The sequence below is a fragment of the Phoxinus phoxinus genome, assembly GCF_949152265.1.
Source record: "Phoxinus phoxinus genome assembly, chromosome: 18".
Taxonomy (NCBI): Eukaryota; Metazoa; Chordata; class Actinopteri; order Cypriniformes; family Leuciscidae; genus Phoxinus; species Phoxinus phoxinus.
The window spans coordinates 16,865,041-16,877,285 of NC_136893.1; the positions used below are offsets into that span (position 1 = coordinate 16,865,041).

General features: G+C 38.7%; 2 protein-coding genes across 2 annotated transcripts in view; both read left to right on the forward strand.

Annotated features, from left to right (window-relative positions):
• The window catches only part of pard6b (par-6 partitioning defective 6 homolog beta (C. elegans)), a 19,166-nt gene extending 15,014 nt beyond the window's left edge, over nt 1–4,152 (forward strand). The window contains exon 3 of the mRNA XM_079588315.1: nt 127–4,152. Within this exon, the coding sequence (XP_079444441.1) occupies nt 127–998 (872 nt within the window). The 3' untranslated portion in view covers nt 999–4,152. The remainder of the gene's footprint in view (nt 1–126) is intronic.
• Nucleotides 4,153–6,332: 2,180 nt separating this feature from the next.
• The window catches only part of arfgef2 (ADP-ribosylation factor guanine nucleotide-exchange factor 2 (brefeldin A-inhibited)), a 32,118-nt gene continuing 26,205 nt past the window's right edge, over nt 6,333–12,245 (forward strand). Inside the window, exons 1-4 of the mRNA XM_079588484.1 lie at nt 6,333–6,690; nt 9,821–9,851; nt 10,180–10,303; nt 10,495–10,641. Of these exons, the coding sequence (XP_079444610.1) occupies nt 6,525–6,690; nt 9,821–9,851; nt 10,180–10,303; nt 10,495–10,641 (468 nt within the window). The 5' untranslated portion in view covers nt 6,333–6,524. The remainder of the gene's footprint in view (nt 6,691–9,820; nt 9,852–10,179; nt 10,304–10,494; nt 10,642–12,245) is intronic.

A 12,245-nucleotide genomic window follows, 5' to 3' on the forward strand; every position in this document is an offset into this window, starting at 1 on the left:
CAATGACTAGTTGACTATTAATCCATTCCTAATAGAACATAACTTGATTTTAACCCTCAGTGTTCCTTAAAATTGCAATGCTTTACATATTTACATTCTCTTTCTCTCTTTCCTCCTTTTGTGCAGAGGAGGCAGATTACTCTTCGTTCGGTACGGACACTGTGACCCGTAAGAAGACCCCGGCGGTGCTTGCAGCAGTCCTCCTTCGCCCGGATGCCAACAAGAAGAAGCCTCCAATCATCATCAGCCTGCCCAAAGATTTCCGCCCAGTGTCCTCCATCATCGATGTGGACATCCTCCCAGAGACGCATCGACGTGTCCGTCTATACAAACATGGTCAGGAGAAACCACTGGGCTTCTACATCCGCGACGGTTCCAGCGTTCGCGTTACGCCCCAGGGCCTGGAAAAGGTCCCGGGCATCTTCATCTCCCGCATGGTCCCTGGGGGCCTGGCAGAGAGCACAGGACTGCTGGCCGTCAATGACGAGGTGCTCGAAGTCAACGGCATTGAGGTGAGCGGAAAGTCTTTGGACCAAGTAACGGACATGATGATTGCTAATAGCCACAACCTCATTATAACCGTCAAACCGGCCAATCAGCGCAATAACGTGGTACGCAGCAGTGGAGGCGGAGCCACATCCGGCAGCTCAGGACGATCTTCGGACAGCAGCACCAGTGTTTACGGTTACTCGACACCAGGCTCCATGGCTATGACCCCGTCCCATATTATCCAGAACTATGAGCCGGACGAGGAGAGCGAGGACGAGGAGGATCTGGTGATCGAGGCGGACAGAGGGACTAAATTAAATCCGCAGGCAGCGGCACGGGCGATGGCAAGCACTAGCATGCCCGCTCTGCCCCGATATGAGCCTCACCTCGACCTCCGCCCCTCGAATGGTACCATGGCAACCAGCGCAAGCGTAGGGTCTCTAAATGCCCGCGACAGGGGTGTGGAGGGGCGTAATCTAGAGGAGGACGGCACAGTCATTACACTGTAGAGACGCACACGCCTGATATAATCACACACATGCCAATACACACTCTTGTGTGCCATAGGACTGAAAATGCATGTCTTTATACTTGGGTGACCAGTGAGTCCAGGACCAAAAGAGCAGGACAGTCACCACAGCACCTTACAGCACTTCTCTATAACCGCAGGGACCAGGTAGTCCCCATCATTGAACCCATGGAGAATGGCACAGCACCAAAAATAGCTGCTTCTTGAGTAATAATGAACTTCATGAGTCAGTGCGATTGAATGAATGAAGATGCCGTCACGTGACTGAGAACAGATACTCGGTTGCGTATGAATCATGACAATCTTTTTTTTTTTTTACTTTGACAACCACTCCCTTTCGAGGCACGCGGCTCTAGCATTATGACAGAGAACAAAGTACAATGGGCTTAACCAGCCTGTGTGCGTTACCATGGTAACTGAGTCTGAGCTACAGAACTTCAGAAGGAACTGAAATATGCTCTTCATCCATTCCTGTCTGCAACACTAACACACCCAGCTTACCTATTCTCTGAACATCCGTGGCACTCGAGCGAATGATTAGGAGGTATTTTCACTTGATGGGACATTTCAGTACGGTTGTAGACTGCTGCCTCGCTTATGATACTGATGTCTATTATTATCTCAAACGTTTTTATTCATAGCCAAAAAAGACAAATGATTAATGTCATATTTTTCATTGTGCTATGTTTTATTTGTACCACATATGTTTCTTTATGACAAGGGCTATCATCCTGCTCTCTGCTACCTGTGGTTTATTTTACCCACGATCTCTACTTGATAACCCTTTGGAATAGATCATCATTAGCTGTAATGTTTCAAAGGAGCGCTCTGAAGTGGACACTAAGCTGTTTCATTTATGAAGAGTGTCCTGTGACGCTTTGCAATAAGGGTCAGTTTGTTCAAATTTTTTAAAGGGATAGTTTTACCAAAAATTAACATTGTCATCATTTACTCCCTTTAATGTCGTTCCAAACCTGTATGACTTTCTCTCTTCTGTGGAAGAAGTGTTCATACATTCAAAGTCAATGGGGTCCAGTGTTATTTTGGATCCCATTGCTTTTCATTGTATGGACAACAACAAAACGTATAATCAATCAGTCCTACAGGTTTGGAACAAAGTGGTGGTGAGTAAATGATGACGTAATTAAAATCTTTGGGCAAACAATACATTTAATGCATTAGGTATCATGAAGTAACAATTGACAATATGTCTCTGTACTTTTTTAACATTTCAAATTGTATAAAGTTAATATTTTATGAACAATAGTATATTTATGAATAAATTAATATTACCCTCGCTATATAAATGTTGAAAAAATTCGTTTTGGATTTATGATACATAATGCATTAATTCATATTAACAAGTTGAACCTTATTTGAAAGTGTTATCTCTCTAAAAAATAAGCGTTGCAAATGAATCATGGTGGAAACAACCCTTGATTTATTGTGATTATTGAACCACTATGAATATTTAATATATCTGTCAAAATATTCAATATCGTTCCTTATTGTTTTTTTTTGCGTCAGCAGCGTACCAGCCAAACCCTTCAGAAATGATGTGACGATGGGATTAGTTTATGGGACAGGCATGATTTGGTCTATGTAGACTTCACTGATGTGTTTTTTTTTTTTGTACATTCAACTGGCTGAAATCTCAGCGACAAAACCCACTGTTCAGTCCTGGCAAAAATGCACAATATCATCATATTGCCATCTCCAAAATAGTGAGTGGGGCCTTCCTACTTAAGTGATGATTCTAATTACTAAAAAAAATACCTCTTATATGAATGACTGGACAAATGAACAAATATTAAGCTCTTACTTTCAAAATCAAATCATTCAAGTAAGTCCATATGACTGTTGGTACATGTCTCCCCTTCTTGTCCTTATGCATACATATCATAATGATATGCGTGATGTCACAGCTGTAAGCTTCAATACGAACTGTAAAGATCTCAGAGTTTGTGTCAGCAGACGCACTGGAAGAGACCGACAAGAGACGGATGTGCCTATTCTCTTACAGTAGGACCTGCTGATGGAGATTTAGCCAAAGTAGCCTTTCGTCATCTCCCCTTTCTCTCTTTCGAATCCTAAACACTGGGCATCTGTGAGCAAAGCACACGCCTGCTCGGTTCCTCTACCCATCATCACACAGAGCTTTTCATGGCACTTACATTACCAAAACCTGCTTGGAGTAGCACACGCACTGTAGCTGTGATCATACACGCTTCATCCAGATCGTTCATTCTTGTGGTACAAACGACACGTTGAATGAGTCTTTAGCTGTGGTAATGAATTTCATATTAACCACTACATACGATTTGGGATTGTAACCACGGAAGTTTTATTTATTTTAAAATAGACTCTATGTATTTTTTTTTACTTGCTTTTGTTTTAGCTGACATAAAAACCTCATGATTTTCATTTTTTATTTTAGATCATCTCTACAAAAATGGTGTTTTAATTTTTTTCCACTTGTATCGTTGGTGGAACTTAATGCTCAGACCTTTAAGGGATATATAAATATGAAGAATAACTTGCTATTTTCCAAACTGTGAATATCTGCATTTCTAAAGGAGACCATATATCTATGAGCACCTGCTTTGAGAGACCTAGAGATAGGCTTTTTAAGCATTATCATTCATGTGTCAATTCCTCTTTTTGATAATGAGCTTGTCAGATAAATCTTAAGGTATAGATTTGTACTGAAATTATCAGTATTTTCTTATTAGTACTACTTGATGTAAATTTGTTTCACATAATGAAACTTTTAAAAGGATAAATACTATATTACGACATAGCTGCACATGTATTATAGTCAAATCTTGGATGAAATAAACTAATATGAAGAAAACTACAGATGCTGTTCCTTTCTTAATAGTTTGGTGTACCGGTCATGACGAAAATTCATTTTATTTGTAAAAATCAATATGACCGTTTGAAATGTATACTGGAGGACCTTGATAAATAAGTCAAGTTTATTTATATAGCGCTTTTTTACCATGCATATTTTTTTCAAAGCAGCTTTACAGAAATGTATTTTCTCAATGTTTCAATGTCTTTGTCCAGTAAATGCTTTAACATAACAATGTTATGAGGAATGAAGGAGCCAATAAATCTATTATGCTACAGTTACCATTGTTAAATTATTGGATGACTTGGCCATAGACTGTTGTCCAAAATAATTGTTTTTCCAGTATTTCATGAAATCCTTTCAACTATTTAGCGTCATGTTAAAACTTGATTTTTGCAGCCAGTGATTGTTCTATAATACAGAACTTGACATAAAGGCCGGTTTAGTGCTGCTTTACAACATTCAAACTACTTTTTGCAACTTTTCCATGTTACTTTTCTCCTACACCAGTGCTGAGAAAGCAAACTCAACCTCTGAACGCTGCTGTCAGGAGGACACCCTGTGGTTGAAGCATGTAACTGCATCCAGACTAATGCTTCAAAAGTGTAGCTTTATCTAACTTTAGAAGGGATTCACTTTCTGAAATGCAGTGTAATACATATCAGTATAATTCCCTCATAACATCTTGTTTAAATGCAGTTCTTTGACAAGTGGTAAAGGGCTACAACATCTGAATTCAGTTGAATAAAATTATATTCCTCTCTGGTCACCGTGATTTTGCCAACAATTTTGCCAACGTTCCTGGAACAACATTCCTATCCTATCCCTACCTCTAAACCTAACCCTACCCATAACCTCTCTCTAAAATCAGAGGAAATGATGGTGAATAACACTGATGTAGAAGCATCTAACCCTTTGTAAGCCTGACATAAATTGTAAACTTGCCCCTCAAATCTGATTGGTTGATTGATTGGAATATTGTCGTACATGTACTAGGTGAAATCCCGGTCACCATTCTTCTTTAAACAATTATTTTGAGGTTATTATTTATTGTGATTTGTCAGACATGGCAAATATCTTTATAATGGTGGTTAAAGATTATTAAAATTGTTTTGCATTGGAATTGGTAAGCTAGTCAAATGAAAATTGGCCAATTGGGGGGAAATATTTATTGGTCTTTTAATGGTCTGAACCATTTTAATCTCAAATGGAAAAGGACAGGAAGTTAGCAAAACTCTACAAATACTGTAGATAAAGTAACCCAGCTCAGGAGCCTTCCCCCGACTTGCAGACAGGTTTTTTTTAGTTTGAGTTTAATATGAGACCAAATATTCACTATAGGGTTTAAATCTGGACTCTGACCAGGCCAAAACACGATCCTGATTCCTGATGGACTTTTTCTCAAGCCACTTGTCTTTGTTATTTTGGCAGGAGTATCTCATTGAAAATTAACACCTGATAATTTCTTTAACAACTGAAATTAATTTAATCTGAAATTAATAAATAAAGACTTTATTCCATAATTTTTGAACGAATCTCTTATTGAGTTTGATGGTTTGACCAGAGAATGTCTAATAGGAATCCGTAGACGGGCTCTGGTCTGACTGATTCACTAAAGGGCCTATATCAAATACATTTTTAACACTCACTGAACGCTACTGGTGTAACAATGTAATAGACTATTTGAAGCGTCATTTACTCATTTTGATCGTGGATGCCGGCCGAAATAAGTGTTCATATCCGGACTATAAACTTTTTACCCCAGTACTTTTGTTATTATTTGATGTCTGCAACTCAGAAATTGCGATACATTGAGGTAGAAATCACTGTTTGTGAAGGTCAGACATATAGCGTATGAGCGCTGTTTTCTCAATTCAAATATTCGGATGTGATCGTGATTGTTTAGGCTAATAGAGAGCGGAATCATTTAGGAATAAGGTCGTGTTGTCACGATCCAATCTGTTAATGATTAATCGTGCATAAGCTGCTACATACATTTAAATATCCTAGATAAAATGCTATTTATTTTTTTAAATGTAGTTTCTACAGTAAAAATATTACGCTGAATTATGTAACTGGTCAGCGGCAGCCGCTGTACAGGCAGCAGGTGCCAGAGAAAGTCACATAGACAGTAAAAGAGGAAAGCCCTGGCTGCTGGAGATGCCGCCGGAAGTGTCGCTGCCGCATTTTTCGCTAGGCCTTTCTCTTCATCTGAAGGACTATTTAAGTCAATAATACTTCAATAAAAAGGTGATTATTCAATAAAATCATTGGTGATCACACCGTGACACGCTAAAGTACTAAAATGTCCACTGCATGCCTGTATTTTTATTTTTTTGAGGACCCCTATACTAACTACCTGAACCCAAACTGCCCAACAAACACATGCTCCATTCATTTCCACCTCAGCCGAACTGTGCTCGTGCTCGTGCTCTGATGTACACATCAGTGTAAGCGCCTGCGGGTCACGTGACGTGACGTGCAGCCAACATGGCGACGCAGTGCTGAGATAGTAGCAGCCGCGTCCAACTGGCCCCGACTGAACCAGCGACAACATCGGCCCACTCCCGGCACCCTCACGCCCCTGCCGAACCGCAGGGAACGGGCCAGCGATGACGGCCTGACGGACAACTTAAACAAGTCGACCGAGAGATGAAAGAACAGGAAGCGTTGGAAAACCATCGACGGCATACGCAGACAGAAACCCTGAGCACCAAGAGCATGTTTCTGTCTCGAGCGCTGGAGAAAATCCTCGCGGATAAGGAGGTGAAGCGGAGCCAGCACAACCAGCTGCGCAAGGCTTGTCAAGTGGCATTAGGTGAGCTACTCTTTATGTATCTCCTCGCAGGCCTCAAACATATCTTTGAGATCCTCCACTGCCCCCTGATATCCTAAATTAACCTTAAAGTCTGCTTAGCGAGCTAACGTCATCTCAGCACGCGTCAGTGTCAGGAATCTGTGGTTTAATTTTTCCTTAAGCTCACACTGTCATCCGTCCCATAGCCTATATAATGTTACATTATGATGAATGAGATTTTGGCAACAGAGTAAATGACATGTCTTGGTGTTCAACACCTCTTGCTTTGTTTATCCGGAGCTGTTAGCATGTGTTAGCTGGAATCGTTGCTATAATCAGCTGTTATGGCGAATTGACAGATTGGTGATTTACTGCTCTCTTATTGATTAAAGATCATTCATTGATTTACCGAATTGATCTCTATTGTGAGTGACACTTTAAAGAAACAGTTCACCCTAAAATAAAATACAATTGTGTCATTTTATCATCCTCAAAGAATTGTTTTATAGCCTACATGTGTGACTATCTTTTTTCAGACACAATGTTCAGTACTGACAGCATCAGTCACCATTCACTTTGCACATTTTTTTTTTTTTTACCTTACAATGATATTGAATTAGTGACTGATGCTGTCACTGGTATTGGACACATTTGATCTGTCTACTGTTAGTGTTAATAAAGGAATATTTCATCCAAAAATTAAAATTCTGTAATTTACTCACACCAATTGTTGTTGTTTTGTGGAACATTAAATGTACATTTTTTAAGGGAACTGTCTCTTTAATTTGTAGTATAACATTCCCGTTGGTTTCCGGAAAATCCATCCCCTTTTTTTTATAAATGAGCTGGATATGCAGGTTGGACTCATTTGACTCGTCCTGTCTGCGCTGTATTACTTATTTACTAAGTTAATGAGCACATGTTGAGACGGGAGGATCTGGTTTCTTCGTGAGCTTTTCCAAACTCTAACCTTTGGTCTGGAGTGTCAATCTAAAACAAAAATTGCTTCATTTGCATACAACCCATAAAACCCACATTGTGTTTTATTGTAAACTTGTGTTGTTTTGTCTTTTGGTATATTTGAGGTTTTGATCCAGTAAAGAGCTGTAGTGTTTCAGGCATTTGGCTGTTGATGTAATGCTACTTCACTGTGGGTTTGTTTGAATGCTCAGTAGCACTTCATTCAAACAGACACTCCCTCATAACCCTGTCGTGTGTGTGAATGAGGTTGATTACCATACAGACCTATTTACACAGTCCACCGGCCACCCGGATTCACTGCTTGGCAATGGCTTATATAGACTATGACTATTCCGTTTTTTCGCTGTGTTTCCTGAATACACGTGGCACGTTTAAGTACTACAGGTAGCCGGATACAGGTTTTTAAAAACATAGTTCTTAAAATGTGCACCCTATGAAATGTGTTGTTGCTTAAGCTCAGTTTCCTGTGCCTTCTTGTGAGCTGATGGCTGTCTGATAATGAATAATGATCCATGTGTAATAACTTTGTTTTTTATTTTAAAGAAATAGTTCTCCCAGATATGAAAATGGTTCTGATTTATTCACCCCCCAATGTTTTTGTTCCATTTTATAAAATGTAGAGATTTTAAAGAATGGTTTGTTTGGGTTTCCAGATCTTCGAAAGTGATACAGTAGCTTTGTGTGAGAGACTTGTAGGAATAGTTTGCCAAAAAATAAAAATTCTGTCATTAATTCCTCACCCTCATTTCGTCCCAAACCCATAAGGCTTTAGTTTATCTTCATTTTTGGGTGAACTAACCCTTTAAGATGATTTTCCCCTCCAGTGATCTGTTAACCACTGTGACTGGATCATTGAATCAGTGAGTTGAACTCGAGAACTAGATCTGTCTGATTTGTGAATGAATCATTTAGACCTGTGTTGTGGACCAGATCAAATGATTCGTTGAAAAGACACAATACAAAGAACCATTTATTCAGAAATTGGAATAGGGATGTGCTGGGATAGTTGACTAGTCATTTGACTACCCATTTAACAGCCAACTAGCTGATTAGTGATGTTGAAAGTGAGTTTAAGATTTTTTTGCGGTAGTGCATTTCAAGGGGACTTCAAAGAGAGGTTTTGGCTCTTCATTCCATTTAAGCACCGATGCTACATCGGATACAAATTCAAAACATTCACGTCATAGTTAACATTTCCTGCTGTGAACAGATGAGATGCTAATGTTTCCATTGTTGTTCACATCCCACAGGTGTATTTGAGCAGTGATTAAAGTATAGTATTTATCTGGAGTCCTGGGTGTCTGTCAGAAACTCAGAATGCAAAAATAGTCCCAGGAATCAATGGCTTTCACACACACTGACACATAAAATATTTCTAATGTTACTTTTATGTGGTAATTCATATGGACATTTTTATGATATTTTGTGGTCCCTTTGTGTCCTTTTTGAAGCTTCCAGTCCCCATTCATTGTTATTGTGTAAAAAAGAGAAACCAGCTAATTTTTTCAAAATGTCCACAGAAGAGATTTTTTTAAATACAGGTTTAGATCACATGAGGATGAGGTTGAGTAAATTATAACCAGGGTCGTCCTTAGGGCTTCCCTAACCTAACGGCATCAGAGGCCCCGCTTCTGCTACCCCGCACTGGGTCCAGCCCCCACAGCCTTGATTGTAACAATGTTAATTTCTGGGTGAATTATTGGTTTTATCACTTTGTTTTTTTGAGCATCTGATAAAATGGGAAATTTCAAATTTGTCTTTACCTTTTACTGCACTTTAACTGCAAATAGGTTTCTCATCTACCTTCAATGAAAATTATAGATGTTAAGCACAAGGCTGTCCTGGTTCTGTATCTTGCTGAGTAGGTGTTAGTGTTTTTTATTAGAAATAGCTTGTGTAGTTTTTGCCTTGGCAGTATTAGGGCACATATTCCTGCTGCTGTGCTGTAGATGTTATTTCTACCCCATCATCCACTTCACTTTGTTGTCCTTCTTAATACCTAAAAAAACCTTGGGTCCAGACTGTGTAATACTCATGTAAAAGTAAACATTCTGAATTTTGTCTTCTCTTCTTTTTTAAAGTTTGTTTGCTTTGAAGGAGGAGTCACAAATGGTCTTGAGTTGATGTGTTAAATTGTCTCTCTCTTTTTTTCTTTCTTTTTTTTTTATAGATGAAATTAAGCATGAACTGGAAAAGCAGAAGTAAGTTTACATCTCATTTGCCTACTTGCACCATCCATCTAAATGTCTCCTGTCATTGTACATTGATGTAACGTTAAGAGTTATTTTGTAAGAACACTTAGTGTTTTTTTCTGAAAAGGCTCTCTGAAGCGTAATGCATCATCTTTGTGAATCATCATGGTTATGTAATAATTTCAGATACTGGTCACTCTCACGTCCATGCTGAAAAAAAGACTACTGACAGGAAGATGTTCTAAATGCTTGCTGTTGTTTAACTAGTGCATAAAGTGTTTGTGCGGCATTGTTATTTCCGTTGACTGATTTGTGCTTTGAATCCTGTATGTTCCAGGGACGGCACTGTTGTTCCTCCAAGAGCCAACTACATTGAGGCTGACAAGTACGTCCTGCCTTTTGAGCTGGCTTGTCAGTCCAAGTCTCCACGTATTGTCAGTACGTCTCTCGACTGCCTACAGGTATGCAGAGTTCTCATATACTTCACTCTAAGGCAGTGTTTCATCATACTCAATTAATACATTTAAAACAAATTTTTCAGTTTATAGTTTGCAGTGCCATGTGTGAGAAATCTATTTAAGTGTGGTTTTAAAAGCACTTTATGAATGGATGTGTATATAATACAGTAATACCTCCATTCCATTCATCACAGAAACTCATTGCGTATGGGCACATCACGGGAAACGCCCCTGACAGCGGAGCTCCAGGAAAACGGCTGATTGATCGGCTGCTGGAGACCATCTGCAACTGCTTTCAGGGACCCCAGACTGACGAGGGTGTACAACTACAGATCATTAAGGTGAGACAACTCTCCATTGTTGACTCTCCATGTTTTTCCAGACAGGCACTTCTTATTGAAATCCTTATTTGATGGCTGATGTGTTGGGCAAACATGCATACACTACTTTTTAGAAGTTACAAATGTTACAAAAATAAATGGTATTCTTTTGGACTTTCTGTTCATCAAAGAATCCTATAAAAGATTGCATGACGTTTTCAACAAAAATAACCATTGATAATAAGAAATGTTTCTTGAGCGCCAAATCAGTATTACAATGATTTCTGAAGATCATGTGACACTAAAGATTGGACTAATAAAATTCAGCTTTGTAATCACAGGAATAAATAGAAAATGATTTAAATTGTAATAATATTTCACAGTATTACAGTTTTTTTTTATCAAATAATTGCTGCCGTGGTGAGCATAAGAGATCCCAAAACGGTGTATGTTTATTACAAAATGTTGCATATAGATATTAAATGAATACTTGTTTTAATAATATATATACTAAAAATTTCCTAGAAATTGCATTGTTTTGAACTGTTTTAATCTAATCTTTTTTGGAAGAAAAGTTGCAACATTGGTCAATTTATAGTTTCATCATTCGTAATACATCTCTGTTTGACCTTGCAGTAAGTTCACCGGGTCACTGCAGTGGAGATCATGCCAAAATAATCAAATCTGCTTCTGTCAACCCACTCGAGTCACACAAGACACTTAGATAACGGCTAAATGATGATTTATGTTGACAACATTGTCATTACCTTACTATAGCATTTGCAACATAAGCTGAGCAGTAAAGTACAAAGTCTTTTCTTTTATCCAAGCCTAACTCTTATCATTATAGATAAACATGCTGCGTGACAAATCTACAAGTACTGCATGTTTCAAATAGATGTACTTGATTTGAAATCGCTATATATCAACCACAGACTGTCCATGAATGCAACTCTCACCACTTGAAAGGGCAGGGTATAGCGTTTCAATGAGCACCACTGGATATCTCTCCCAGTGCGCCAACAGCCTCTAGCCTCAATTGTTCGCTAGATGGCGATGAAATTGGGTCCATCTTCTTGAAGCACCCTGTATTCTATTCACTATAAATGGTGAGAAAGGGCAGCGTACAGTACATAGAGAGTAATGGTTTGCATAAGGGGGTTGGGCAGCCTCTTTAACAAAATGTCACCAGGGTTGTTCAACAACGTTAGCTTGCAGTAAGATTTAGTTTTACCACTGTGGTGTGTACATATAATCACATGAGAGGGCCTCCTGTTAAAGGTCTCATTTTCATCAGTGTCATTTTTTAAATGCTTAAGTGTGGTTGTTACCATGTGTTTTAATGCATTATAATTGCTAAAGTCGTTACATTATTATAGTGGATTATAACTGTGGTTACAATTATTCATGAGACGATACAAAACATTATAAGGTGCATTGCAAGGCAAAATACTTTTATTATGCATTATATATATATAAAGGTTGATAGTGTTTCCCAATCTTTATTGCAATTTTGGTTTGAACATAACAATGCGAAGGAAAAAGTATAACATGAATTTGAGAATGTATTAGTATTTTGTTTGTCCCTCTCTTTTGCTTTAATGACAGCAGCCCTTGAGCTGCAC